Raw genomic sequence first — 24,034 nt, 5'->3', positions numbered from 1 at the left:
TTCCCGAAGCCCGATAATCTTGCCTCTCTCGACAGCCGTAAACTCCGAGCCTTTAGGCATCACTAGGCAGTCTCAGCGTCAACCTACGGGTAGTACAGGAATTAGGGTGTCATAGTGGCTTCAGTGATGTGCCCATGCAGCTCAGCAACGCCCTAGACCGCTCAATAAAGACCCAAACGTGCCGTGCTACGTACTTCTGTCCAGGGTCAGAGTGATGGTCACTACCAGTTCTCCGCAACCACGAGTCGCCCGCAAAATCTGAAATGACCCTCGACAAGCCCTTTGTTTGAAACGCCTAAATGCGACGTTTTAGCCTAATTCGCGAAGAATTGACGTAATTAGTCGCGAAAAACCGTTTGCTACGTATTTATGGCCTGCACTGTAGTATGTTTAAGTTGAAGAGTTTGTTTCAGTCTTACCGCTCCACACGTAGCATCTGACGAGTGGCAAATACGCCAATGCCCTGGCACTGTTACTACGTACTTATTATAGTAGCACGGGAAATAAGGGGATTGATGATCAAGCTAAGGTTGGCAGTTTGAAAAGGTAGCCGCATTGTAGGGGAAGAGTGGATGCTTGGAAAGCTTTTATTCTCCGTGGCGCACCCGTCAATGAATCTGGTTGCTCTGCGCTCAAGCTGACTAACGAGATACTTACGAAGCTGCCATCTCCACACCTCAAGGTTTTGCACGTCGGGCCGAATGCCAAAGCGGGTGTTCATCGCCTTGACCAGGTTTGTCGATGCTCCGTTGCTTAGCTTGTATCGCCTCCAATGAGCTGGGAACGGCGGTGAAGGGATTGGCCGACATGGTTTTCGTCCAGGAGCTGGGGAATCGCGCGCCCCGGAGTGAGTCCTGGCCGAGCTGGGGAATCGCGCGCCCCGGAGTGAGTCCTGGCCGAGCTGTTGCTCCGCCCTGTAGTATACCCGCAGCGGGGCCGTAGCTATGGCCAACTGGCGGTTGACCTCGACACCCCATCTCTGGTTAAACAGCATGGTTCGTGGATTACGCCGATCCACCTCGAGCGGGTTGCAGGGCGTCGTCGTTGACACCACGGAGAAACCAGGCTGCAGCCCTGGGACCACCTGGAGCCGGCGATATGCTCGGCAAAGTCTAGATGCTACGGAGTGCGCACGCACTTCGTGCCTTAGAATGAGCAAGTCTCTCACTGAATTGGCTCGGCGCCTTGCAACCGCTGAGGTTCAGGCTGTACCGTACAACACATACTATCTCCCTCACCACTTGGACGATCTGTTGCTTCTCCACAATGGTCAAGAAGAGGCTGTTGAATCGACAGCTTCTTCTTTACTTGAGGGTTTTTTTTTTTCAAACGCCAGTATGTAGTGGTTCGAGCAAGCGAATGGCTGCTTTCCGCGCGATTTATAAAGTCTGGAGCTCCTCAACCCCTCGAGAGTTGCCGAAGTGTGTTGGGTCGGGTGAACGTTCAGCCACACAGGCCACCAGATACTGGGTCAAAGCCTCGTGCTCCAAAACTTGCGTAATAGTCAAGCGTTTGCTTGGGTCAATCTCCAGCATCCCCGACAAAAGTTGAACCGCGCTGGTTGGCATTGAGGTTAACATACCCCACGACTGCAGAATCGGTACGATTCCCGCTTGTTTGAGTACACGGAACGCCTTCACCGACATGGAAGCCAGCGTTACAAGCGGTGATCCCGTGAGTAGAACAAAAAGCACGATACCGAGAGACCAGATATCCGCACTCTTCGGGTCGTACACGTCGCCCGCGACGATCTCAGGAGCCATGTAGTAATTCTTGCCTACCAGTCGACCGCCAGCAAGCCGCGATCTTGTAGCCAGACCAAAGTCTCCGAGCTTGCAGCGCCCGCGATGAACCATGATATTCTCGAGAGAAATATCTCGGTGAGCGATGCCGAGTTCGTGCAAGAAGGCCATACCCGATGCTACTTGGGATAGCACACTCAGTGCACTCAAGCAAGTCATACGGTGTCGCATGCGACTGCTTAAGTACCTGTGCAAGTCTCCATCGGCACAGTGCTCCATCACGAGATACAGCGTTTGTTGCTCCACGAACGATTCTTCGTACTGCACGAGGTTTGGGTGGCCGCCAGCAGCGCGTACGAGGTTCGCCACTTCTTTCTCGACAACGGGGTTGTCAGGGAGATGACCACTCGACGAGTTGTTCAGCGCGATGTTGGTCATGCGCTCGAGCGAGACCTGTTTGATGACGACGGAGGATATGGGGGCGGCTGGTGATGCTAGGTCGACTCTAGCATGCATGTCTTCGCAGACGGAAACCCAACCGTAGAGAGTGGGGCTCAGCTCACGAATGACTCGATAGCGCTCGTGGATCACGGGCATGGTGCTCAGATAGAAGGAAGCCTGCGAGGAGTCTCGGTCAGGCTGCGAAGAACGAAATGAACGACGACGGCGACCGAGACAACAACAACTTTGCGGATTCAGTCAGCAGCTTTCAAGTGGTCGGATTCACTTGAGTTGCACAATACGAGCGCATCGCTGGGCGGTTTTCGTGCGTGCAGCTTAACTCGCGACATGATCGCCTTCGTACCATCACCGGCAGTCTTTGTGGCTGCGATTGCAACTCGAGTCGATTGCTCGGTAAACCATCAAGGCGTTGCTCACGGTTAGTCCTACAACAGACCAGCATTTTCGACCCGCGGCGCGATTCGATTTCAACTTGAAGCTGCGCCTGTCCTTCCAAAGTCTCTTTTAGAGAGGGAACTGAGCACGCCTGTCTTCGCTTTTGAGGCTTGGTCGTGAGAATCAGCAACGGTTCAGCGCAGAGCTTTCATGAGCACCAAAGAGTGCTTGCGTGGCCAGCGTTGATCGAGTTTGAACTCGTTCCATTCCATTTACCGGGTATGTCGTAGACGACTTGGGTGCTGGAGTCTTTGATATCCCGAGCAGACTTGGCTTAGTCTTTGATGCACTGACATTAGCATGCTTCTGCAATCTGGTAGTTTTAATTTACGAACTCGGTCGGACACGACGGACGAAGCTTCTCATTGCGGATCTCCGCTGGCCCTACTCGAATTTTCCAGATCAACCCGGTGTAAATGAAACCTACCGAGACAGGTCAATTAAATGGCTGAGCTCACTGCTCATTTAGTTTCTGAGGAAATTGCGAACGAACGTAAGCCGCGTTTTCGTTTTAAACCGAAAAAAAATACTTGCTGTGCATATCGAAGCATGGGACGCACATCAGGCTTCGTAGAACTTTACCCTTTGACAACCATCTCTCGATGAGGCGTTCGTTCGCACTTTCTGATACCTAGAAGGTAGTCCTAGACATTAAGCTTCACACTTGACCGCCAAACAGCCAACAAGCCCAAACTGGCTAACGGATACGCGCTGACAACACTTGAGATCTCGTGATGGATCGACAACATTGCGGACTGTGGCTATCGATGTTCGAGTACCGAGAGAAAGACTGTTGATGCGTGGATCGAGAAATTCATGCCAAACTGAACAAAACTTGACATGTTGACAATTTACCATAATTCACTGAGCTAAGCTAGGCGCGGCGGGCTTCTATCACGCGCCGATCTTCGGTTGAAGGTCGAGACTGCTACACGTTTTCTCACATCGAGCTCACACTATCCACATGACAAACGGTCTTCACTCGTACAGGACGATGGGCGGCTTACTGCGCCGCGTCGAATGTGCTTTGACAGGCTCGTTCTTCCTTGCGCTGCGTTCCCGCTCGCGGCCCCGGTCGCTGTTGGGGCGATCGCGGGGATCACTGCGATCGCTGCGCTCTCGCTCCCGTCTCCGCTCGGAACGCTTGCGTTCCCGGTCGCTGCCATCGCTGCGTTTGCGCTCTGGCCCGTCACCACGTTCTCGCTCTCGATCCCGCCTGCGACTAGTAGGAGCAGGTTGTTGCAGGGCAGCAGCAGCACGACGGCTGGTCTTCCGCGCAGACGGAGGGTGCGGCGGCTCCAACGGGGCACCAACATGACGGCCAGGTTCCCTTACAACGGTAGCCGCCGGGTTGAAGGCAGCACCAGCGCGGCGATTAGGAGCAGCGGACCGGTCGAAAGCGGAAGCTCCATGCTGACTACTGCCGATAGGTTCTCGCAGCGTGTGCTCAATTGCAGGCCGGTGACTGCCTCCAGCGTCCACGTTGCGATAGTTCGGGTGGATGTGTTGCTGGCTCGTGCGTTCCTCTTGGGCCTTCTTGTTGCGCTCTCGGCGGCTCAGTCTCCTCCTGCCGGCAGCACCAGTAAGCGCTGCTGCAGCCGACAAAGTATGGTCAGCCTTGAGGTCCTCCGCCTTCTTGGTCACGCGCATACGCCACACAAGAGCAATCACGAAAAGCAGTAGCAGTGTACAGATCACAATGGCGCCGATCGTCATCCACGGCTGCCAGAACTCGGAGTCTCCGTTGCCAGCCGAAGACAGAGAAGTCGAGGACGGCGTCGACGAAGCCACAATGGAGAACTTCTGTCCGGTCGTGGTAGCATTCTCTCCTGCTTTCACACTGTGACCACTCACCACAGCTTGCACGTAGATGTATCCGTCGTCCACGACCATGCCAGCTTCCGTCACCGCAGCCAATACATCGTCATATGAGACCTCCACCATCTCCACGTTGTTTACCGAGTCGCGTGAGCCATTCCCAGACAACGGGTAGAACACAGCGCTGGTGTTAGCCACTTTCAGCATCAAGTCTAAGTCGTTCTGGAGAGTGGCCTTGCTGCCAACGGATCCAGGGGGGTCGGTCCACGCGATCGTCACGCGCAGGTTAACGCTGGCGGTCAGCATGAAGTGGAACGTCACCTCACTGCCCTCCGCCACACTAGGCTCGGAACCAGCCGACGAGTTCGGGAAAAAGTAGATAGTGTTGCTGCTCGTCGACGACGAAGAAGACGAGTTGTTGTCGTCCAGGAAGGACACCAAGTTGAGCAGCGTAGGCTTGCCGTAGCCCTGGTTGAAATCCGGATAGGACGTCAGCGTTTTCGCGGCGGCCTCCAGTGCCACGCAGGACGTCACACCAGTGCTCGGTTCAATAAGTCGACGAGACATCGATTCGCCACTGTGCAGCAACAGCGCCTTGATCAACGAAGCCGGGACAGTGTCCATGCCGTAGGTGGGGTCTGCCACGCCGTTCTTCCACCAGCCGTCACGCAGCCACTCGTAGATCAGCACTGCCATACCGGCGACCACGGGGGTGGCCTGGGATGTCCCCTGCAGCGAGCAAACAGCCGACGACTTGGTGGTGGATCCAGGCTTCTCAGACTGCGAGGAGGTGATAGACATGCCGGGGGCCACGATATCGGGCTTCTGTCGTCCGTCGAGCGTAGGGCCGATCGACGAGAACGATGCAATCGTGTTTTCATTCAGCACCGACTGGCACGGGGTCGAAGAGAACGACGCCGCTGAGTTAAGGCTGGCGCCAACCGAAATGACGTTCTTGGCTCCTGACGGGCTACTAATGGTGTAGGCACCGCTCTCGCCGCTGTTTCCTGCAGCTACAACGATAAGAATCTCCGGATTGTCGTAGATGTACTCGTCTACCTGCTGCGTCTGCGTGTTGTAGTCGTTGGCCCCCGTGCCCCACGAGAATGAGAAAATTTTGGCGCCAGTAGCAACCTGCGCTTTCATGAGGTTCGTGACCTCGCCAGGCGTCTCCAATGATACGTCACATCCGCTGGTGCCTGCACATGTCGACTCCTGCTTTCCAATATCCATAAACGCAATACGCGCGCTGGATGCGATGCCCAGATCGCTGTTCTTCTTGCTGTACGAGCTGCCCGCAAGGATTCCCGACACGTGCGTCCCGTGGCCACACGTCACGCCCTCAGCCTCATCCACGTCGTTAGCGAACGTTTGGTAGTAAATGACCTTGCGCGCAGTCAAATCCTCGTCGTCGTACATGTTCCGCGAATCCTGGTCGAACTGGTCGTGGTCGATGTAAAGTCCTGTGTCCGTGATGCCTACGATAATGGAGCTGCCAGTGATGTTGTGCTTCTGCATAATGTTAACGCCGACGAGGTCTTGGACGTAGTCGTCCAGACGTCGACTGGTGTGCTCAGTAAACTCTGGCTCCTCAACAAACCTCTGGCGAAGCATCCGTTGCTCCAGAGCAGGCGTCTTCAGCGCCTGAAGCGATCCCGTCGTCACGACCTGCCGCAAATCCACCCACTCCACAGCTTCATCGTCTAATACAATAGCCAGCGCCTGCGTCCACGTGTCGTAGTCGTCCAGTGCAGCTTGGACCAGCACGCCTCCCATCTCCGCCGTCGAGCTCTGCTTCGTCAGCAAATTCTTAATCCCCGTAGCCTTAGTAACGCGCGCTGAGAGCTTCTTTAACGTCGTGGTGGTGTTCACCACCTTGGCTAACCTGATCTCGAGCGCCGGTCCCTCCTTCGACTTGGTCGAGTCCTTCGACAGCGCGTACGAACTCTTCGCGAACGGCATCAACTTCAAAATGGCAGGTAGAATCGTCACGCTCTCCACGCAGTCTAGCGCCAGAATGTCATCCCCCACTGCAGCGTTCACGTGCACCAGCATCACGGTCGCTGCTGCATCGTCCTGATCACTTCTCGTCAGGAATGGGGTGTGGCTCTCGCTCGAGGCGGGCCAGATGTCCTTGATCTCCTTCAGGCACTTCAGCTCGTCACTCGTCGCGTTCAGCTTAATCAGCGTCGGTTTGATCTCCATCACGTCGGTATCGTCGTCATCCAATCCCGAGGAATAATTCGCCAGCAGCTCCTTCTGCAGGAACTGCAATTGACACGCATCGTACGTGGCGTTGTCGCCCGACAGCATAGCGTCGTAAGCAGTGGAGAAGGCCTGGTAGAAGTTGGCGAACTCGTCCTTCTCCGGATCGCCAATACTCAACGTCACATCCGTGACGCTGGCGCACGACACCACGCTGATAATGGTCACGTCCTTGCCGTCCTCGCTGGCTGCGTGGACGTCGCCCACCACCGCCGATTGGTTGGTGGCGTTGCTGTCGCGGAATCCGAAAGCCGGGCGCAGTCGCCGTCTCGTCCTGCTCCTGCTAGAATAGTGGTGGTCCTCCAGGAATCGGCCACAGTTGCTCTCCAGACACTCGGAGGTCTCGCTCAAGTGGCGGTAGGCCTGCGCCACGTGCGCCGAGCTGCAGTGGTAGGCGCAGAAGGCGTCCTGCGACACGAAGCGCAGGCCGCGACTGTCCGTCAGCGCGGAGGCCTCGCAGCCCGCAGCAATGACCGTGACGGCCCCTAGGAAGAGCGCCCGCATGGTCCGTCGGAGCGGCATGCCGGGGCTTCAGTCCTAAAGTCTCTGTGGAGCCCCGGAGCTTGGCGCAGGATAAGGACGCGTCCCTCATGGCAGGCAGCACCTCTACTGTACACCTGGGGCGGCCCTGCTGCGCCCGCGAGATCGACTATTTGATGGGCTGGGCCCAGGACATTTGTGTGGGGAGGAACTGTCTCTGGTAATTGATACTGTGTAAACGTTGTGTGCTACTATACATGTCCTGAAATAGGACTTGTGAGATTAGATCCCCTGAGGATAACGATTCGTGTAGCTATCGGAAAAGACAACAGTTCAGCGCGTATGGTCCGACTCTATCGCCTCGTCCGTCGAACTTCTAACAGCGCAGATGGCGGAACGACCCCATTTCGCAGCAGAATGGAGACGCTGAAATGGGTATCTGTGGCTGTTGGAAACGGCGGGGTCGGCGCGGACGCCTCGCGATCATTGAAGACGTGGGCTTGTCCACTTCTGCTAAACCGGCAGCCAGCTTGGCGCTGGCTGAGGCCACGGCAGACGCGACGCTAATATTGAAGCTCAGCTTACACCAAGTGATGGCCTCCGCGGCCACTCTTTTACTAAAGTCGCCGCCCAATACGACAGTTAGTGAGCTGTATCAAGGAGAAGCGCCGGGCTGGTTAACCACCTTTGGCGGAGAGATTGAGCGCAGTACTGTATACACCCTTGCACCTGGGTTGATTGGTTCAACTATCCAGTTGCTGAAAACGCAGGAATCCCGCCTGGTGGCAGCTATCCAGCACCTCCCCGACGACATCCTTTTTCGCGTTATCTTCGAACCGCAACAGCCACACACTTGACAGGCGAGCCCGCAGTGCTCAAGTCAATGTGGTGACGTCGCGTCTGAGTTGTTTCGACTTATCTGGCGAGAACTCTGGACTGCTGGCCGCCTGCATCAAGCAAACCCTCACTGCGAGGCCTGGTCGAGTGCTCACTGCAAAATGGGTCCCTGTGATTTGGGCTCACGTTGCAGCCCATATGGCCCAAAGGAACCACGCGAAATGTGCGACGTAGAGCGACCCATTTGACACACAACGCGGCAAGAAAAGAGCGCAACGAGCTTTGCCTGCCCCCAAATCCACCGTATTAAATAACGCCGCCGCTCCAGCATAGAAACCCGCCGTCTCGCGGCCCCGATCGCAGGATGGTCGCAGCTTCGAGAGCTGGTTGGCGAGTCTATGGGCCCCAAAATTTCCGCTCGACCACGAAAAGGGCACAGTGGACACACAAATAGCAGACTTGGCCAAACGGCGGACGATGCCGACAGCTCTCTGTTCGTCCAGCCGCACAGCGAGAACTTGTGGCCCCTCTACAACCAGCAAGACGGTTTTGGTGCGCGTCGCTCAGCCCAGGTCTTCATTTTCGAGGTTGTTCCGTACAAAATATTCTGACTACTACGGTACTATAAGGTTGAGGTGATGCAATCTTTTCAACACCAAGTGGTGAACATAACTTTGTGTGTCGCACACACGGACGTTCGCCCTCAGCCGCACGTCCATTAAAACTGCTGCGGGGCGTGCCATGAGGGCTCTTCTCAGCCGCCGTGTGCGTCTCTCCGCGCACCTCAGCCGCTGTCCTGTTGGAGGCAGTATTGCCAGCATCTCCTCTATCTCTGCACCCAAGAACGGCGACCAACCGCCCAGCGGATCAAAAGTTCTGTCGCCAAACGCGATCCAGCTGACCCCGGCCGAAGACTCGCTCTTCTCCTTCCTCGAGTACATCCAGACGCTGTACACGCCGTCCACGCAACTGCGCGTGGCCGGAGGATGGGTGCGCGACAAGCTGCGCGGTGCCGAGAGCGAGGACATTGACATCGCGCTGGACAACTTGATGGGCGCCAAGTTCGCCTGGTACATCACGAAATTCCAGCGGGACCGGAAGCTGCCGCAAAGCTCCGTGGGTGTCGTCAAGGCCAACTCGGACAAGTCCAAGCACCTGGAGGTGGCCACCGTGACGATCGAGGGCAGCACCGTGGACCTGGTGCACCTTCGTGCCGAGGAGTACACGCAGGACAGTCGCGTGCCCGAAGTTAGGTTCGCCACGCCGGCAGATGACGCCAGTCGAAGGGACCTGACGATCAATGCATTGTTCTACAACTTGCACACGCGAGAGGTTGAGGACTTCACTGGGAAGGGTGTCGATGACTTGAAGGGGGGTGTCATTCGCACGCCGAGGGAGCCCGTGCAGACGTTTCTGGATGATCCGCTGAGAGTGCTAAGGGCGCTGAGGTTCGCGTGCGAGTTTGGCTATAAGTTGGATCCTGCGTTGGAAAGCGCGGTGCTGGAGCAGAGGGAGATCGTGGGAACGATGAGGAGGAAAGTGAGTCGCGAACGGATTGGAATTGAGGTGCGCAAGATGCTGTCAGGCAAGGACCCAGCTCGAGCGTTTGAGCTTCTGAGGCAGTTTGATCTGCTGGAGCTGGTCTTTAACGATACTGCTGGTAAGATGGGTGAGGGAGAAGGTTTTGAGGAGCCAGAAGACAACGGATTCAAGTATCCTCCGCGTGAGTGGACGGAGCTGGTCCAGAAGCGCGCGTATCACTACTTAAACTACCTGCAGCATAGCCGACTTGCGCTAGCGAAGTGCGAGATCTCGCATGTGGAGGCCACGGCAGCTATCTTCACGCCGCTTTTTCTGCAGAAGCTGCCGGTGATGGTACCTGACAATCACCCGAGTTTAAGCCCTGCTCCTCAAAAAGAGTTCGAAGGCGTCACGGAGCAGGAGATTGTGGAAAGCTCACTAGAGTTCCTTAGTAGACGGGAGGAACTTCTAGCTGGTCTAGACACCAGCGAGATCGTGGAGATGCTCAAAGTACACGTGAAGTGGCCCAAGCCTGCAGGCAAGCGTGTGGCGTTAATTATTGAAGCCATTGCGACGTATCCGAATGCTCAGGAAGAGCTCAACGACACTGTTGACGTTCAACGGGCAAGTGTTAAACACCGCCTGAAGCGATTCATGTGGATGACGCAGTATTACTCTGTTGTTGCCCCCGCGATGGCTATCTTGGCATCGGCTCGCAGCTTGGGTATTAAGGACGGACAAACGGAGGAGCAGGAAGCGGTGCTGAAGGCGTATCTTGATATGGCGCATTCGTACGCAAAGGGGGACAACAATGAGTTCATTGATAACCCGAGCCGTTGCCGTCGAGTGGATGGCAAGGTCGTACAGGCACAACTAGGACCTGGTGCCAGTAAAGGCATTGCCCGAGCGCTGCGTGTGCTTCAAGTATGGGAGAAGGTTTATCCGACCGGAAGCGTGGAGGATGAGCTGACGTTCCTGGATCGGCTAGAGCCTCACCTGCGCTGATAATGTCGATCGACATTGCCAATCAATTAGAGATGTGTGTAAAATTCGGTGCACCACAAGCTTGTGAACTGTTGCTTGAGTGCGCTAATGCAGACAATATAAACCGATGTGACGGTATGAAAGACGCGTTCTATCGAGAGTTGTGGCCACTTCTGCATGAAATATTAAGCGTGGATTGCTGTGTGGAAACTGCAGTCTTGTTGTTTTTGGTGCCAGAAGGCAGCAGTGCATTTGAGACGAAGAAATTTCAAGACTCACTTAATCACAACGACACGTTGATCATTATCCCACGAAGAAAAAAAAGGAAGAACAGCAACAACTCGTATGCCAACCAACGTACCCCGCGTCATTATCAATTTCTGCCAACCGAGAGTGCCATATCAGCGTTTAGAGGGGTTTTGCGTGCAATCACAATGCTGCTCCGCCTACCACCATATTGACAAGTTTGTCAACGATTCGTGCCACATTCTCTTGTTGCGGGAGCTGGTTCAGAGCTGAAGTCATCAGCAGACACTCGGACCATGTTTCTCTCCGCGTCATCGTAGGTTTGGATGAATGCCCAGTGGCAATAGTCCGACACGACGCTGACAGCAGTCTTGGCCACTTGTGTGTTTACTACCTCCATTGTTATCACTGTCTGTGTCACCGCAATCACCACCTTGCGCCTTGCAAGCGCGGTGGCGGCCTCTTCCTCGCTTTGGAACTCTTCATCTTCTTCATCGTCATCGTCTTCCTCGCTTTCTCCACACCTCGGTTCTTTAGGCTGCATCACGCAAACGTGGGTTCTACCGTCAGTGAGCACGAAATCGGCGTTGCCATAGGCCTCCAAACCTCCCGATCTCGATCCAAAGCTATAGTTCGAGTGAATTTTCATGGGTTCCGAGCCCATGCCGCTTGAAGCAACACGCGCTCGAGGATGTTGAACAGCTGAAGACTCTTGAGTGAGCTGTTGTCCCTCGGTTTAGCGCGCACTTTGAGCACGTTAGCGATGGTCTCCACCATGGAGGTTTCCAAACGGTCAGGAATGGTCTCTTGTAGTTGCGTGTATGGCTCCGACTAGCATAGCGTTTCCGGATGGCCCCACTCGATGGCGTTCAAGTTAACGAACATCCAGTGCTCTCGAGCCTTTAGTTCGCCCCACGAGCGCGACAACAGGTGGACCTGTTGCCAATAGATGAACGTGGTTTGCACACGATGCTCAAGTGAGATCATATGCGTCCTACATCTCCGCGCCGTCTTTCATGATGTTCACGATGTTGTCGGTGATTTTCCCTAGAAGAAGCGCCTTCGTATCACTGGACTGCTTCCCGTAATATGGCATCCACTCCCCCTCTCGACCTGTTGCCAGGAAGAGCTATTAGCCGTCAACTGAGATCATCGCCTTCGCTGCCATAGCCTTTAGAAGCTATAGCATTGACTTCTGGGGGCGACAGTGTAGCGAACTACGCCGTCCGGAATCCCAACTACTTCTGAAGTAGTACGTACCGGACAGCTCGCACGGTAGACACCACCAAAACGTCGACCCAACCACGCGTCGTCAGAGACTAGTCAAGAACTTCCTCCACTTGAGCGTCGTTATCAGCTCGAGGTAGCATCAGTCGTTACCAGCTCGAAACTACCCAGTGTTGTTCAGCTGATCATTTCCACCTGAGCGAGGCAGTAAAATCTCAGTTGTGGACCTCCCTCGTAGCCAAGCAAGCGAGGCTGAGAGCACATAAGAAGGAAGTCATCCAATTTGGCCGATAAAATAGGTTTTCAATTGTAGAAGCAAGCAATAAAACGGTGTGTGTCGATAGCTCCAAGGCAGTCTCGTTTCAGTAATTCTGCGTAGTTGTAGGAATCATGTTGCTATGAATTGGGTTCATACGTGTACGTGCCGTAGGACGGATCCCGTTTCCACATGCGTTGGACTGTCATGTGCTGCGCTGGAGAACATCCAGGTCCATCGGTTCGAGTTTCTTGGCAGCAAACCCACCGGCCGGCTATCAACGTTCCGCCCACGTAGTACGCGGTGTGACGCCGACATCCTTCGAGGCTGTCTGGGATGTCCGGAGAGAAGGCAGCTCCACAACGTGTGCACAACTTCGGCTTCGGACGATTCTCCTCACCCTCACACCCCGGAGCTGTTCCAGCTATCGCGTGATGGAGTGCGCTGGTCGTAGCATACAGAAGCAGGCTGCCGTCATACATAATTGGCAGCGGTGCGTTCGTTCGCCAAGCTGCCAGGCGCCGAATTGCTCCGAACAGCGCATCGGTCATCGGCACACCCCGCACGCGATCAGCATTCATATTCAGCGCCAGCACCCGACTCGGTTCATCTGCAGTCTCTCGGATCAAGCTCGGGTACACGTTGAACTGCGTGGTTCCGGCCACCTCAGAGATCCATTCAGGCAGTTCCAATGTCGCTGGATCCTCCAAAAAGGCAAAGATCATGGGTTTTCGGCACCGCGCAGCGTAGGCGAATTCGAGGTGACAATTCACTGATGCCAGGTATGCCTTGGTGAGGAAGACCACCATGCAAGCCACGCTTTCAACGGCCGCAGCCATCGCCGAGTTCACGTTGCCTTGCATGTGGCCATACACGTCGAACCACGCTCGCAGGTTGAATACCTGGCCTTGCTGGTGGATATCCAGGACTGTGCGTTGCGACCCCCATTGGTACGAGAACATGGCATCTAGCTGGAGTCCGACGATCGGCAGTCCGTTGATATCCAGTACAGCAGGTGGAGGATCAAAAATCATGCGCGTGACCTCGTAGTGAATCGACGAGAGGGGTTGCAGCGACTTACTCTCTTCGGTCTTCTCTTCTGGGAGCAGCTCTTCCGGCTTGGGTTGATCTAGTGGGTCTGTTGCCTCCGTCTCAACCGCTTCTTTGGTTGTTGCAATTCCCAGCGCGTCGCGCAGCTCCGCTAAGCTTTTGCTCTCGCAGTCATCGCCGCTCGACGTCGAGTTCACTAGCTCCTCTACTCGGCGGCATAACGATTCAAGCGTATCAACACTGAGTCCAAGCACCTGCGCTCGCTCTTTGGCAATTCGCATCGTAGCTTCCTCGCTTGACGCGATCTGTGGGCGCTCCAGCGTCCGCTGTGGCATTGCTAGCAGCCCGTTCGCGCACACTACGAAGTCTGTCGCCAAGCAAGAGTCCTTCACTTTGCACGGACAATCCGGGATGTTCGCATACGGAGTTTCTACAAGTTCCAGGTTGGCCGCGTCGACTTGGTACCAGAGTCTTCCCGCCATGGCCAGCGCTAACCAGCCGCCTAGCGATGCACGCTGCTCTTTAATGGGCAGCAGCGGCTTTCTCCACGCCAAAGCGTGCTCGAACAATTGTCGGAAGCTGCGCGCACCATCGTCATTGCCTGCACAAGCTTCCGTGATAACGAAAACTACGACATTAGCTGCTCGAAGTGCTACAAGGTCGCTCTCCAAGTTGTGCTGGCAGCGTACAACCTCTCCAGATAATGATACCTCACCAGGAGCTCCATTGTTGTGCGCAAACTGATCCACAATCCGGTCTGCGTCTCCTTCGCCGTCTTTGCAGTACACAAAAAATATCTGTGGAGACGACGCGGTGGCGGGGGCTTCAACGCTATCGAGATGTTTATTGTCATCAACGATTGTATCCGCCTCTGAGCGGGTCAGAAGTTCGTACTTGTCCGCCCAGTAAGCAAACCGTTCAGAATCAGCGAATAGCAGTAGATCCCATTGACTGAGAGCGAGACACACGGCACCGATAGCTCCAGACGGCCGCGAGAAGAATGTCAGTGGGCCGGAGATGACGGTCTTGCGCTGGTCTTTGAGATACGACAGCGTTTCGATCAGCACGGAGCTGCGCTGAAGCATCGGGTCAATCGCCACAAAAGCTGCTTGCGCTCGAGAAATGACCTCTGCTCGGTGTTGGCGGTCGTGCGGGTACGACTCCGTGACGATAATTACGTTGTCGACGTTGATAACTTCGCCTCCACCACCGGCCGCAGTAAGAAGCGCCCCTAATGCAGATTCCTGAGAAGAATGACACACTATCACTGCGCGTGGTTTGCCACCCTCACCATTGCTGCTGGTCGATGCAGCGCTACCCATGACTTCGCTTTTGTCGTGGAATGGCTGGAAACTCCTGCAGGACCCCTATATATACTGGCTCGGTTACGATAAGATTGGAGGTCTGTGAAGCCTATTTGAATATTCGACAGCGTTATGATAGTGGTTGGTGTTGCATTCCAATGGAATGATGGCTTTTCCATCAGTCGATGATCTACAATCTTAGTAGTGCCGCAAGGACGGTCGGGTTGCCAATCAACAATACGATGCTCGCCCATTTGTGCCGTCTGAACGGAGCGTTGCTTTGCAGACGTTCAAGGGCCAGCAGCACATGACCGCACGAGCGCTCAGCACGACCGTCCATAGGAACGCTGCACTAGCATTTTTGGCTTGAATCGCCAGAGGTAAACCCCGGAAACGCTGCTCGAGCTATTACATTCGCCCTATATTACATTGCTGTCGTTCGATTCGGGAATAGACCCGCCAAATGCCGGCGGAGATTGGGTCGCTTACGTCCTTGCTTCGCCTGTATTGCTGCCAATCTGCCTTTTAAAAGTTCAATCTAGTTGAAAGGAAGAGTTGTTGTCGAATGCCGAAAGCGTTCGAGAAGACAGCGAGTATGGCATAACTGTATATAGTTGGTGATCCACACAGAAAACAAAGCGCGCGGTTGCTTAGTGAACCACTACAGCCTTGAGCGATAGAGATGACGACAGTCCCGCAAATGCGAGTCGTCTTCGCTTGCATTTCGATAGTCGCAATATTGGGAGTGTTCCGATAAAAGGAACGAAAGCTGAGCCTTTTAAAACCAACCTACCACGGATATACTAACATGAATTACAGGTGAAGCACTTTATGAACTACAGGTGAATATATAGATGCTCTAATATATATGCGCAGTGTGACTTCCATTTATCAATAATGCCAAATGACGAACGTTTCCGCTGGTGTCGGCGAACTCGTAGAAGGACGAAGCAAATGAATTTCGCGGACGCGACGGACTTGAGCCCAGCGATACGTTGGCGTGTCACCTCAGACCGCACACCATTGGAAAGGTGCCCCCTCTTGTTGCTTCACACATGGGGCCGAATGCGTCAACGCCAGCTTGATGCAGCCAAAGACTTGGTCATTTATCGTCGGTTGACCGTCTCGACCCAAGGCTGGGGGCAGACAAGGTGCGCGTTGGGGAAACTCCTAAAGGCGAAGGCAGTATACCATAATCCAAATCTTATGATATAGCGGCGGTGCTCGACCTCAACGCGACGTCAGCGCGCCGTGGTGTGTGCACTCGTGGCACTGCGGTCGAGGTGAGCATCGCACTGCATTTGAAACGCAAATGTGCGTGTTCTATCGCCAGTAGTGCTTTGGACTAAGAAGTTTGGACCTGTTTGCCGTGCAAAGATGTCCTCACTATCATCTCTGGCCCCCGAGACTTTCCACTCCGAACGCACTCGTGTCAACGGACTTGATGCCGGTCCAGACACCTTATATCCAGCTTTGGTACAATATGCCCTGGCGTGAATCTCATGCTGTTGAAGACCGCACCGTCTTCGGGCATAGAGATTTGAGACGTGCTGGCAACCCAGGCAGGCGACGAGATCTCTGCGCGTTGGCACCAACATGTTGCTGGAAAATGTGGCAGTAATTCCAGTTCCGTCGGGACACGCCACGATTTCTCACATGAATCGACATGCACTGTAGCAACACCCCAGCGACAGCCCAAGCACTTCAACACATGGTGTCGAATGCCTGCTGTTCTCCTCTTCGCAGAGCAACGTGTCTCTTGCTGTGATCATATCCGCAGCTGGGTGGAATTCATATGGGCAGATTCAACAACCCCCGTTGCACCTAAGATCTCGACGAGGAGCTCTCGTTGTTCGACGAAGATCAAGTACATGCACTGTGCTGCACGTACATGTAATGGTGTCTACCCGGATTGGCGCCGTCGTTTCGGAGATTGAAGACGATGCGGTTGGTTGAAACGACGATGGCAAATTTGCCAACATGGTGTCGTGGCTCATGGCGACGTGCTGGAGTTGTTGTGCGTTCCTTCCTATTCTGAAGCGGACGACAGCACGAGACCGCGGGCCCCGCGCTTTGCGGATGTCAACAACGGGGTGTTGGTGCCTCGGCGGATATCCCTCAGTGAAAAGGAGCCTTCGAGCGGCGCACCGCCACAAACTGCCGCGGAGAAACGAGGCCCGGTCCATCATGGCGGATGCATTGACCATCAAGCAGCGCACTGCGACGACTCGTCCTCATCGGATGTCCGGATGTGCAGCGCGGCGCGGCGACGAGGCGTTTAGGTGTTTGTGCTGCCAGTGAGGTTCAACACGCCGTCCCGTTGTCACCTCCGTACGTCGGCCAATATCCTTTCACGCAGGCGCCTTTACAGGCATCCCCGCCTAATCTGCCGGAGTGGTACGTATGAAAACTGAAAAGAGGCAGCATTCACGCAGGTTGCACATAGACGAAGATGTACTGATATAGAGTTAAGAGTGACTTCCCCCAATGGGACACTTGTTCCTGTAGATCCCACTGGTCTCAGTTAATTCAATACACCCTATGATTTCGCTGTGCAAATCCTGAGAACAGCCTGCACTTCCTGTGCGAGGTACATCAAGAAATACAGTGGCAAATTAAGCGGGGATATAATGCGTGCCCTCCGAAGTCCATTTCCACCGCCTGAGCGATCTGTAGCGGCCAAATGGAGCACCTACTTCATATCTCAAACGGGAAGGCCGCGGGTTGACTCAGCTGCGCGCTCGGATGCGCCGTTGTCGGTTTGTTTGGTGTGACTCGAACGGTGTCGGCTTACATACTGTAGTCACTCTGCCTCTGCTCAACTTGAGTCTCGGTCTCTTCTTCCTCATCTTTTTTTCACGCCGGACAAGAACCGGTCGACGCGTCCAAGTCTTGGACTCCAAGATGAAGCGACGGCAACTCCCTCCGCCTCGTCGACTCTGCGCGCGCGTTGCTTCGCAAGAGAAAGTAGCTCGGGGCGCTTTTGGTGAGTTGTGCCCGAGTTAACGCGGCCCTTTTCTCCAGTTGGGTCGTCGAGAGACCTGTCGCGCGGCCTGCAGGCCACAAGCGCCCCGCATTAGCCAACGCCGAAGTGCCCCTCGCCGCAGCAGAAACCCGAGCTTCATCACGAAGACCAAGCGCCGCCATCCTACGTCGGACTATGCAGGGCAAGTACATGTAGGCTCCGCTATGCGTTAGCCCTGGAATCTCCTTTGCGCGGTCAGTGATACGCAAGGTCCTCCCCTTAGCTGAAGAGGTTGGAGAGCTCGCCCTACCCAATTCCGTGCAAAAGTGCATACTCATTACATGTATTTGCCATGAATGCAACACCTAGTGTACAGGTCAATCGATAGGTGAGACCGCCGATGTAGCAAACGGCAGCGAAAGTAATTACATTTCACCGAGGGGAATCGTGGTCACGCACGCTGTGTCAATGCTGCGACCGAAGGAACGCGGGCGCCGCCGGAAGATCTGTGACGTGTGCAACCACGGTGCTTGTGCTTGTGTATGGCGGCCAGGGTGTCCGCAAGCGCGGCGTTTAACACCACGGCCGTGCAGTTGAACGGACACTCGCCGCGGGCTATGCAAGGGCTCACGTTGAAGGCGTCCTGGAGCCACACACGCCCGGATCCGCCTCTTTCGGCCGCGCCGCGCGTGTTTATCGCGGTGATTATTGGTCGGGTTTCGCAGCGGCATGCAGAGCTCGGTCGCATTTCGGGGGGCGGGGCTCCCTCTGCGTTGGTCCGCCCCGCGCGGCCCACAAACGGCTCGACAGCCGGACCTGCATAGCCTGCGCGCGTGTCAAAAGCCGCCATTACTGCTCTCAGAAGCCCCGAGAGCGCTTTTACGTGAGCTTTTGGCCAGGAGCCGCCGGTGACATCGCAACGAAAGTGCGTGTTGAGGCGAGACGCTGCTCGCAGCAATCTAGCTGGAGCCTGTGCGTTCCAACGCATTTACAGGTACATGAAGCATTACGCGCGCTCGACCAGCGCGTTTTCAGCGTGGCGCGAGTGGCGTTTGTCTCGCTTCGCGACAGACGAGTTCTGGCCAGCAGGCATCGGCACGAAAGAACAGAGCTTTTGGAGCGATGCTAGTCCCCCAGCCAGCGGGGGGACACAAATCCCATATGAGCTCTGCTGTAGGCCCGAAAGACCAACTTGTCCCCCGTTGTGGTCCTACGAGGTGCAGGTGCAGGTATCGCCAACAAGGGGCTAATCGTTCGGCACGTCTCGCCGCGAAGATGCCGTCATGTATAGGCGCCGTCCTGGTAATCGAAAGCGCTCTTGGCGTTGGGTCGCACCGCTGTGAGCCAAGCGGCGACACCGACGGCGTCCTCTGTCTCTCTTCGCCGCCCAAAAACGTGCAGGTCCCCTGAAAACGGGGCGCAGCTCATGGACTCGAGGCTGCTCAGTCTTTCTCCCCGAATGAACTTACGCGGCGAGAGACCAGCGCCGGCGAGACATCCGGCGTCTCGGTTCAAGCATCTCCACTGGTTCCCCGTGCTACTCACACGCCCCGCACCGAGGGCGCGCCACCGTATGTCTCTCTTCTTAGCCAAGTTCGCGGCACCAAATCCCCCACGCAGGATAAAAGAGCCGCCCAGTTCGTAACAGCAGACAATCAAACACGCTTGGGCGTCGCGGCGCGGCTTTGGTGGCGCTGCACCATCCCGGCATTTCCGATTTCGCTCGGCATAAGCAATCTTGCTTACAACCCGAGCAGTACTCGCCCGAATGGTACCAACTGCCGCTGAGCGCACCACCGCCCCCGAGCTTCAGTTCCAAAGCTTCCTCACGCAGCTCAAAGCTCCGCCGTCTGCCGAGGACCCAATGCGTTCGGACGAGCAGCAGTGGTCGTCGCCCACGAGCATCGCGACCACCCCGGCGGATGCCACGACGAGCACGTCGCAGCCGCCGCCTAGCTTCACGCTGGACCAGCACAGCAACCAGTACTATGTCAATACCAGCGTGGCCGACCACCTGCCGCCGCGCAACCCGAGCAGCTTCTCCACACCGACGGGGTACTACTCGCAGCAGCTTCTGCCTCCGCGCACGACGTCAGCGGCGCCTCAATGGTCGGCATCGACCTACAGCACAGGAGCGCCGATGGTGCTCGGAGGTGAGTACATGCACCAGCACCAGCCCCCGCAGCAACCGGCGCTGCACCCGCTCGTGCTCCAGCACAGCGCGCCGATGCCGCGCTCCAACGACGAGGACCTCGCGCTCGACGCGCAGATGCTGCGCGAACTGGTGCAGGAGATGCCCGGTCAGACGCCGGTCAACGTGCAGCAGCAACAGCAGCACTCGACCCAGCCTCGCGCGCAGATGCCCGGCCTCCAGCTCCTCTTCGCGTCGCCCATGAACTCGACCGACATGAACGCGGCGGTGTCCCAGGCGCCGACGCCGGGGTTCTACAGCGCCGCCATGGGCATGGCCAACGCGCCCGCCGACATGCTGCTAACCATGAGCCAGACGCCCGCTCCGGTCGCCCCCATTTTCGCGCCCGTGAACACGCAGGACCGGATGCTGCCGGGCACGCTGCCGCTTACGGCCGGTGCTGTCGGATTGACTGGCGCCTACGACTCGCTCGCTGCTGCTGGCGCAATGGTGCCGCCCCCCGTTCTACCCCGCAAGAAGCGCACCACCGCCACGCGCATCTGCAAGGTCGAGGGCTGCACCAAGGGCATCCGCTCGCGCGGACTGTGCAAGGCTCACGGCGGCGGCCGGCGGTGTACGACCCCCGGGTGCACCACGAGCGACCAGGGCGGAGGCCACTGCGTGCTGCACGGCGGCGGCCGCCGCTGCCGCATCGAAGGCTGCAAGAAGTCGGCGCAGTGGCGTGGCGTGTGCAAGATGCACGGCGGTGCGCGCCGCTGCCGCTACGGCCAGTGCACCAAGAACGGCCAGGTGAAGCAGGGCTACTGCCGGATGCACCACAACCTGCTCACGGCGCAGCGCCAGCAGCAAGAGCAACTGCAGGCGCAGCAGCAACAGCAAGTGCAGCAATTGCAGGCGCCCCACCTGCCGCCGGTTCCTGCAGTCTCCGTCAAGCTCGAAGGCATATAAACAACTTCCGAAGACACTGGTTTTCGGTCGTACACACTCCCACTCAATCACTCCCCACACAACCGTTGCATGTTTTGAATCCCCCGAGGAGACCCTCGTTCGTTCGGATAGATAGAAGGCGTAAATAAACATAATATAGTAAAGCCCGTGGCCCTCTTGCAATCCCACAGTCTCCGTTATCCCCCACAGTCTCCGTTATCCCCCGCCTCATACATGTAATACCAGCCAGCCCATCAATTTGGTGCTTGGTTTCTGCGGACACCAAACTTGACCCCGGAACTAAACTCGACAGCCACGGTGAGCTCCGGCTGTGAGTAACTCCATTGTCCCAACCAGAGGACGCGCATTGCTTGGGCGCGATGGAGATTTCGACTAGCAAGGCTTCGCGGGCTGCATCTGCTGGGTCCCAGGATGATCAGCTGGGCTGCGGGACGTCTGCGCCACATCGCGTCTCCGCCTGCTCGACGTCTTCTGTTCAACAGACTGTTGGGGCGGAGCGCAACAAGAAAAAGGAGTACAGCTCCGGCTTTCGGAAGATGCGCGAGGCGTTTATGGCCAAGATGTTCGAGACCAAAGACAACGTCCCGGTAAGACCGGCCTAAGGCGGGTCTTTGGGTATCCCAGTCCTAAAACTTTTCTTGGTCTACTTTGACTTCTGCTGCAGGTGGCGGTGGATGGAGTGTCGGGGCTGTTTATCGGTTCCTATGGCGCCGCGAACAACCTGGACGCGCTGAAACGCGAGGGCATCACACACATCTTATGTGTGTCCCCCACGCTGCCACTGCAGTGAGTATCTGTAACTTCTTGTGTGAGTCAGCCCTCGCCTCACTTCTATTTGGTATGGAGGTTTCCGGAGGAGTTCGCGTACTTGCGGCTGGAGGTGGCGGACTTGCCGTCGGTCCACATCTCCGACTTCTTCGATGAAGCGTTGGGCTTCGTTGACGTGTAAGTGCGTCGTCATAAAGTGGTGACTGGTAGTTTCAAGGGCTAATGCGGTTATCTGTTTTGTCTGCTTGTAGAGCTCTGGAGACGGGAGGGAAGGTGCTGGTGCACTGCTTCATGGGGCGATCAAGGTCTGCGACGATTGTACTAGCCTACCTGATCGCTCGTGAGGCTCTGACACTCTCGGACGCGCTCAATAAGCTGCGCGCAGTGCGACCCCAAGCGCAACCGAACACAGGGTTTTACCAGGAGCTTCGTGCTTTTGAGGCTGCACAGACGAAGACAAGCGAATAGCCAGCACGTTTATCGTCGCTGTGACGTGTTGGTAGTTCAGCCACAAAAGCGAACCGAAGCATTTTCTTCATTGAGAGAGCCCTGGTTGTTGCACTTGATAGAAGTTGTCGTCACTGGAGTTAGAATTGAAACCACCACATCTAAGAAAATACCCTGAGAACTTTCGGAGTGAATGAGGCATGGGATCAAGAAGCGTTCGACTGCGCAACGCACCATCTCACTAAACCACAGTGTATCGAGGATCGAATGGAATAATGAACGTGATCGACAGATAGTGCTTTCCGTGGCTGTGCTAAGTTGCTAAGATACAGGAAGATTTGTCTCCGACGTCGGCGTGACCTTGACACAGGCCTCTTCCATTGATGATCAAGTTCACGTGAGACTTGCGGCTTCTCTACAGATCCACAAAACCGCTTCGTGCGAAGACGCTATCAAGCCCACCACGTCTCATCCGCCACAGTATTTTCGGGGTCGTAGTCCGAAATGGGACGTGCATGCCTTTTGCGTTTTGTCTGTCACTGAGGTTTGCGCTAATGAACCAAAAGAAGCGCTCCTTGTCCCGCCGGTAACGGAGGCTCAAACTCAGCAACGGAAAAAGCTCACAAGAATCTGCTAACCACGCCTCATTCTGCGATAAGCGGCCGGTCTCGCATCTCCTGGTACTCGAGAGTTTGCCTTGAAACCAAATTACGCAAGGCTCCTGGCGTTCAAGAACGATGTTTCGCCACGGGGTGTGCGAGCAGGCTAGCAGGTACAATTGCCACAGGACCCACGAAGGCACGTCGGTGCTGGAGGAAATCCCACTGCAAGTTCAGGACGCACCAGACGTTCAGCAGCTAGTTGAGCCCGATTCCAAGTTGGCCAAACCTACGAAACCCGCAGCGGCGCCGGCCAAGATCCTCTTTCTTGACGGTGTGCGCGGACTGGCAGCGATTTTAGTCGTGAGCCAGCACTCGCGCGAGTATCTGCACGATCTCGACTTGGGCGCTTGCGCTGTGGACACGTTCTTCGTGCTTTCGTCGTTCTTGCTGACGATGCTCTTCATGAAAAAGTCAATTCGAATGCTGGCGCAGAATGCAAGCTACCGGAAGTGGGTCTTCAGTCTTGCAGACTACTTCTCCAAGCGATTCTTCCGAGTGTACCCGCTGTTCGCGACTGTCGTCTTCATCATTTGGCTGCTACCGTTTGAGGACCAGAAGAAGTACTTCCTCGTGAAGGAGCGCGGCCAGTTCGACCTATTCAAGGTGCTCACGTTCAGCTTCACGCACCGCTACTTTGTGTTCTGGACGCTACCGCTGGAGATCTCGTACTACTTCTGCCTCCCGGTATTCGTATTGGGCGTGCTCAATTTGCGTCGCTACTGGTGGGTGCCATTCGTTCCTCTGTACACGTGGATCATCTACGCGGGCTGGCACGAGCGTCGGTCGAGCCACTCGCCACTGATGCCGCACTTCCCAACGTTCCTCGCCGGATCCATGGCTGCTGCCTTGTACGTAAAGCTTGATACGTGGGTGAAGTCGACCGGATTCGAGTTCACGAAGTTGCACAAATTCGCTCTTCGAGTTGTGGAGTACGCTGCTGTCGCGTTGGTCCTCAGCGTGTGTTTCCGCAGAAACTCGCACCCTGGTCACCCCGCAGAGCCCACGATGCTTTTCCACTGGGTGCACAAGCGTGAGCACGACGAAGGCGGCTTCCCTTTCATCAGTGTGCCTGTCACTCTGGTCATCGTGATCGAGATGCTTCTCCCGTCCTGCATCTCAGCGATGTTCGAATGGAGCGTGCTCCGATACTGGGGCAAGATCAGTTTCTCCGTGTATCTCCTCCACAGCTTCGTGCTCTTCAACGACATCTACGGCAAAGATCCCGCCATGTACTACGACCGCTTGTTCATCCGCTTCGGCCTCATCTTGTTGCTCTGCACGGCCTCGTACCACTTGGTGGAGTATCCTTCACAGTTGCTGGCGCAGCGAATTACTCGAGCACTTAATGAACAAGAAGCAAAGGGACCAGGGAGTTTGACCTTCCCGTTCCCTTTCGACAGTAAGCGCGGCTTCTGCCGCGCACTCCACACGACCCAGATTGCCTAAAGAGACCCTGCACAATAAA

At 55.9% G+C, this 24,034-nt stretch overlaps 6 protein-coding genes across 6 annotated transcripts; 4 read left to right on the top strand and 2 right to left on the bottom strand.

Moving 5' to 3' along the window:
- Window positions 1-78: 78 nt before the first annotated feature.
- IUM83_19382 (subtilisin serine protease) lies at window positions 79-7,226 on the bottom strand (the record flags this gene model as incomplete). The annotated part of the gene is made up of 4 exons (XM_067944429.1): window positions 79-83; window positions 195-221; window positions 1,583-2,381; window positions 3,975-7,226. The coding sequence occupies 4 exons, from the start codon at window positions 7,224-7,226 to the stop codon at window positions 79-81; spliced, it is 4,083 nt and encodes a 1,360-aa protein (XP_067786807.1).
- Window positions 7,227-8,780: 1,554 nt separating this feature from the next.
- Window positions 8,781-10,565, top strand: IUM83_19381 (TRNA nucleotidyltransferase; the record flags this gene model as incomplete). Its single annotated transcript, XM_067944428.1, has 1 exon — window positions 8,781-10,565. The coding sequence occupies one exon, from the start codon at window positions 8,781-8,783 to the stop codon at window positions 10,563-10,565; it is 1,785 nt and encodes a 594-aa protein (XP_067786808.1).
- A 1,848-nt stretch (window positions 10,566-12,413) lies between these two features.
- On the bottom strand, window positions 12,414-14,645 carry IUM83_19380 (General transcription factor IIH subunit 2; the record flags this gene model as incomplete). Its single annotated transcript, XM_067944427.1, has 1 exon — window positions 12,414-14,645. The coding sequence occupies one exon, from the start codon at window positions 14,643-14,645 to the stop codon at window positions 12,414-12,416; it is 2,232 nt and encodes a 743-aa protein (XP_067786809.1).
- A 4,715-nt stretch (window positions 14,646-19,360) lies between these two features.
- IUM83_19379 (Dual specificity protein phosphatase 1) lies at window positions 19,361-20,692 on the top strand (the record flags this gene model as incomplete). The annotated part of the gene is made up of 1 exon (XM_067944426.1): window positions 19,361-20,692. One exon carries the CDS (start codon window positions 19,361-19,363, stop codon window positions 20,690-20,692), a length of 1,332 nt encoding a protein of 443 aa, XP_067786810.1.
- A 359-nt stretch (window positions 20,693-21,051) lies between these two features.
- IUM83_19378 (Dual specificity protein phosphatase 1) lies at window positions 21,052-21,928 on the top strand (the record flags this gene model as incomplete). The annotated part of the gene is made up of 4 exons (XM_067944425.1): window positions 21,052-21,279; window positions 21,357-21,478; window positions 21,539-21,637; window positions 21,712-21,928. The coding sequence occupies 4 exons, from the start codon at window positions 21,052-21,054 to the stop codon at window positions 21,926-21,928; spliced, it is 666 nt and encodes a 221-aa protein (XP_067786776.1).
- A 716-nt stretch (window positions 21,929-22,644) lies between these two features.
- On the top strand, window positions 22,645-24,015 carry IUM83_19377 (Acyltransferase family; the record flags this gene model as incomplete). Its single annotated transcript, XM_067944424.1, has 1 exon — window positions 22,645-24,015. One exon carries the CDS (start codon window positions 22,645-22,647, stop codon window positions 24,013-24,015), a length of 1,371 nt encoding a protein of 456 aa, XP_067786777.1.
- Between the last annotated feature and the right edge of the window lie 19 nt (window positions 24,016-24,034).

Source organism: Phytophthora cinnamomi (genome assembly GCF_018691715.1).
Source record: "Phytophthora cinnamomi strain GKB4 chromosome Unknown Contig64, whole genome shotgun sequence".
NCBI classification, from domain to species: Eukaryota; Oomycota; class Peronosporomycetes; order Peronosporales; family Peronosporaceae; genus Phytophthora; species Phytophthora cinnamomi.
This window is presented reverse-complemented; position numbering and strand designations above follow the sequence as displayed.